This window comes from Eurypyga helias, unplaced genomic scaffold, assembly GCF_000690775.1.
Source record: "Eurypyga helias isolate BGI_N326 unplaced genomic scaffold, ASM69077v1 scaffold30590, whole genome shotgun sequence".
NCBI lineage: Eukaryota > Metazoa > Chordata > Aves > Eurypygiformes > Eurypygidae > Eurypyga > Eurypyga helias.
In genome coordinates this window covers 3,921-8,736 of record NW_010224259.1, presented here as the reverse complement: position 1 = coordinate 8,736, position 4,816 = coordinate 3,921, and the positions used below count along the sequence as shown (strand labels likewise).

Sequence of the window (4,816 nt, the reverse complement as noted above, 5' to 3'; positions counted from 1 at the left end):
CAGGGGACACTGCCTGAGGTGCAGGGCAGCGAGTACCCAGGGTCTTGGGTGCCCGAGGGCTCTGCCACCCCCCGGGCGTCAGGGTGCCCTGGGGATCTGGGTGCCTTGGGGTGTCCCTGAGGATCAGGGTGACCCAGGGTGCCCCTAGGGACTAGGTGCCATGGGGTGCCTTAGGGTCCTGGGTGTCCCTGGGGATCTGGGTGTCTTGGGGTGTCCGTGAGATTCAGGCTGACCTGGGGTGTCCTTGGGGATTGGGTTGCCTTGGGGTACCACAGGGACTGGGTGCCCTGGGGTGTCCGTGGGGACCAGTGGCCAGCCCATGGTGGCCGGCAGGCACTCACCGTTGTTGAGCTTGTGGTGGGTCTGCTGCTTGCTGCAGTCGGCCGGGACGCCGTGGATCTCCACCCGCACGAAGGGGTCCACGATGGAGCTCCCCTTCTCCCTGTTCAGCTTGGGCAGCTGCTGCGCCGTGATCACCTGGGGACAGCGGGCGCTGGGGACTGGTGGCACTGGGCACCACAGGGTGCCAGACCTCAGGAGAAGGGATGTGGGTGGCACAGGTCTGGACATGGGGACAGCGTTGGTGCTCCCAGGAGAAGGGACGCAGGTGGCACCCGGCCAGGAGTGGAGGTGGGGTGTGGAGGAGGGTGGTGCCACCCAGGAGAAGGGTCATGAGTGGCACATGGTGGGGTGCGGGGACAGGATTGGTGCGTCCAGGAGAAGGAACATGGGTGGCACTCGGCTGGGAGTGGGATGGGGTGAGGAGGAGGAGGGTGGTTGGTGTCACCCAGAAGGGACATGGGTGGCACTCGGCTGGGTGGAGGGACAGAACTGGTACGACCCAGGAGAAGGGATGTGGGTGGCACATGGCTGGGTGCAGTGCCAGGGTTGAATTTCCTAGGAGAAGGGACATGGACTTGGCCAGGTATGAGGATGGGGTCGGTGTCACCCAGGAGTAGGGACATGGTTGTACCCAAACAGATGTGAGAACAGGGTCAGTGCCCCAGGAGAAGAGAGGTTGGTGGCACCCAGATGGGTGGGGGTTGTTGTCACCCAGAAGGGACGTGGGTGGCACATGGTTGGGTGTGGGGTTGGTGCCACCTGAGAAAAGGGATGCAGGTGGCACCTGGCCAGGCATGAGAATGTCATGGGTGTCACCCAGCAGGGACACCGGTGGCACCCACCCAGTCATGGGCCCAGGGGAAGCAGGGTGCCCTCACCCTGATGTGCAGTGCCAGGCAGCGGGGCCCCTCTCCGTGGGGGGGCTTCAGCACGTAGCCACAGCACCCATTGCCCAGGAAGCGCCCGGCATTGAGGTCCATCTCATAGCCCGGCGTCTGGAAGTTGAGGGCCACTGTGGGGACAGGGGGATGGGGTGTCAGGGTGGCTGATGGCTCCACAAGTGGGGTGCCAGGTCGTGGTGTGTTTCCCAGGGACCGTGGGGTCTCACCCAGCTGGCAGCCGGCGTTCCACATCTCCTGGGGGTTGTAGTTGGAGGAGTTCATCTTCAGCCCCAGCGGGTAGATGCGGCTGAGCTGCCGGGCATTGTAACGGACTAGTGCTGGGCCTGGGGGGAGGAACAGCTGAGCAAGGCCCCTGCACCCATGGGTGCCAGTGCAGGGCCCTGCCAGCAGGTGACAGTGACCCCATATCCTGACACTGGACCCCAGACCCCAGACCTCAGACCTTGTACCCTGACCCAGATCTTAACCCCAGCCCCCAGCTCTGACCCTGGACCCAGATGCCACATCGCCAATCCTGACCCCAGACCCTGATCCTGGAACTGTGACCCACATCCTGGCCTCTAGTCCCAGACCCTGTCACAAGACCCCAGTGCCACCAGACCAGAGCAGCTCAGCCGAGGCCGGCGTGCCCCCAACCCATGGAGCCACACCTGTGACAGACCCCATCGGTCTCAGCCCCATCCTGCATCCCAGTGAGGTCAGGAGCATGGAGCCACTCTGCCCCGTCCCTGTCCCCATCCTAACGCCCTCACCCGCCTCCTTGATGAGCTTCCGAGCCTTCCTCTCGCTGAAGGAGGACATCTCGCAGGGCCGGGGGTGGCGCAGGGCATGGTCCAGGCCAGGGAAGGGGACAGCCTGGCAGTACACCACCACGGCCGACAGCTCCGGTGCCACCTGTGCCGCATCCTTGGCCTGCGGGAGCCACCGTGTTGTCAAGGCCACCCTGGCTCTGGTGACCAACCACCTGCCTGAGGGTTTACACACCCCTCTACCCTGCTAGTGCTGAGTGCTGAGACCCCCAAGGCCGCAGAGACCCCCAAAGTGATGGAGAACCTGAGGCAATGGAGTGATGGACCCTGACATGATGGAGAATCCAAGCCGGTTGAGACCCTGAGGTCACAGAAAACCCAAGTTGACGGGCAACCCAAGATGATAGAGAGCTTTAGGTGATAGAGACCACAAGGTGATGGAGACCCCCAAAGTGATGGAGAACCGAGGCAATGGAGTACACCCCCCCAAAACAAGGAGGGATCCTGAGGGGTCACCCTGGTGATGGAGACTCAAGGTCAGGGAGTTCCCAAGGCAATGGAGACCCTGAGGTGATGGAGACCCCAGAAATGGAACACCCAGCCCTGAGGGGGAAGACGAAGGCACAGCCGAGGAGCCCTCAAGCTCGGTCCCCTCTGCCCCATCAGCCCACCCAGCTCCATCGTACGACGCACCTGCAGAGGTTTGATCTCCTGCAGCGACGGCAGCGGCTGGAAGAGGAGAGAGCAGGGCTGCATCGGGGGATGCTGGCAGCACTCACCCACCCCAGGCCCCAGCACTGCTGGGACAGTGGTCCTGCAGCACTCCTGGGATGCCGTGGTCGCCTGGCATGTCCCCATAGCCCTGGGGGAGACCCTTACCAGCTGGATGCTTCTCTCCTGCAGCTTATCCTCTTCCTCCTCATCCTCTTCCTCCTCCTCAGGATCCAGAAGGGAGGTGACACCCTGGGGATCATGCCACAGCTCTGGCAGCTTCTTGCCCTTAACCAGGACCTTCCCCTTCAGCTGCTACAGGAGGAAGGGCCGAGCTCAGGCCTCGGAGGGGACATGGGGACACTGTGGTGAGTTGGTGAGTGGCCTTACCTCTGGGGACGGGAGGTCGTGGGGGTCCTGCCCCTCCAGTGGCTGTGTCAGCAGCATGTCCCCCAGGATGGCCTTCATGTGCTGGGCCATGGTGGCCTGCTGCTCCAGCCCACAGTGGTTCTCCAGGGACAGGATAACAGGGTAGGGCGATTGCTGGGGATAGTGACAGGCAACGCTCAGCACCCCGCGCTCAGCACCCCGCACCCAGCCCTTCCCAGGGCTGCCAGCACCTGGCTCACCTTGAAGGCGTAGTCACGGATGCTCTCAATGACATCGCGGAAGAGGATTTTGGAGGTGAGCGTGTGGCCGTGGTAGACAACAGGTTCCCCATCGGAGCCCTCCCAGCAGTCCAGCTCCACACAGCGGCATCCCGCCATCAGTGCCCTGCCACCGCGCCATCACCGGATGAGTCCCTGTGCCGCCCCGGCACCCTTGAACCATGGCACAATCTGGGCACCGAGCATCTGACTGGGGCACCCACCTGACGTAGGCTTCAGTGCTGCTGGTGCCACCGATCTGGTTGCGGGTCAGGTAGGTGTTGTGGGAGGAGGAGATGAAGTAGTGGCACAGGGGCTGGGTCATGTCCTGGTGCACCTTGGTGTGTTCCTGGTTGAGGATGTCACCAGCAGCCGAGAGGAGGTACATCATGAAGCCATCCAGCATCATCAGGTCCTGCTGCCTGGCTGTGCGACACAGCAGTGGGGTGTTGCAGAGGGCTGGCATGTTGCTGGCAGGCTGGAACTCTGGGGACTGTCCCCACCTGGATGTCCCTTGTCTCCCAGCAGTGCCATGTTCACCCCAGACCTGGCACTGCAGCACTCAGGGGACATGTAATTTCCCTTGAGTGTCCCATCTCCACCCTGATGTTACTCATCCTGCTAGTGCCACATTCACCCTGGACCTGGCATGGTGGCAACCATGAGATGTGGAGGGTCCCTGTCCCCACTTCGATGACCTCTGTCCTCATAGTGTTCACCCCAGATCTGGCACTGTGAAGGCACCCAGAAGATGTGGAGGTCTCCTTGAGTGTCCCGTCTCCACCCTGATGTCCCCCTTCCTGCTAGTGCCACAACTACCCTAGGGGTACTACTGTCATACCCGAGAGACATGGATGTCCTTCATCCCCACCGTGGTGTCCCCTGTCCTCTTAGTGCCATCTTCACCCTGCACCTGCCACAGTGGGACCCAAGGTACGTGGTGGTGCCCCAGCAGTGTCACAGTCATGCTAGGGCTGGCACTGCATCACCCAAGACATGGAGGCCCACCCACCCTCCATACCCTCCTTCACATCCCCCATCTCCACAGTGCCACAGGGACCAGGTCACGTGTTGGACTGCTGACACCCGCTTCCAGCCTGGGGCAGGGACACAGGGACACTCACGCAAGCCTTGGAGGACCCCATACCATCTTGGGGGGTGACACCACCAAGCAAAGCCCCATCCCCACACCATCCATGGCCTCCCTTGGCTCCAGCAGTGCCCATCCCACCGTCCCACCACCACCTGAACTGCTGTCCTCAGCCCTACCCTTCTCGTTGAGCTCGTAGGTGCGGATGACGGCGCGGGCCTGGCGCAGGCTGGCATCCTCGCCCTGGTCCCGTAGAAAATCCTGCAGCTCCTCAGCCGACAGGACATGGTCCTCGCCCGAGTAACGCCCAAAAAGCTCCTCCAGCTCTGGCCGCCGCAGCAGCCGTCGGCAAAACTCCTCCAGCTCCTGGCCCTC

At 62.7% G+C, this 4,816-nt stretch overlaps 1 protein-coding gene across 1 annotated transcript in view; it reads right to left on the bottom strand.

The window, feature by feature from the left end:
• Positions 1-341: 341 nt before the first annotated feature.
• The window catches only part of PLCD3 (phospholipase C, delta 3), a gene marked incomplete at both ends in the record, with an annotated part of 6,401 nt that continues 1,926 nt past the window's right edge, over positions 342-4,816 (bottom strand). Inside the window, 9 exons of the mRNA XM_010161077.1 lie at positions 342-477; positions 1,221-1,354; positions 1,451-1,567; positions 1,997-2,156; positions 2,867-3,019; positions 3,095-3,247; positions 3,334-3,478; positions 3,576-3,777; positions 4,621-4,813. Of these exons, the coding sequence (XP_010159379.1) occupies positions 342-477; positions 1,221-1,354; positions 1,451-1,567; positions 1,997-2,156; positions 2,867-3,019; positions 3,095-3,247; positions 3,334-3,478; positions 3,576-3,777; positions 4,621-4,813 (1,393 nt within the window). The remainder of the gene's footprint in view (positions 478-1,220; positions 1,355-1,450; positions 1,568-1,996; positions 2,157-2,866; positions 3,020-3,094; positions 3,248-3,333; positions 3,479-3,575; positions 3,778-4,620; positions 4,814-4,816) is intronic.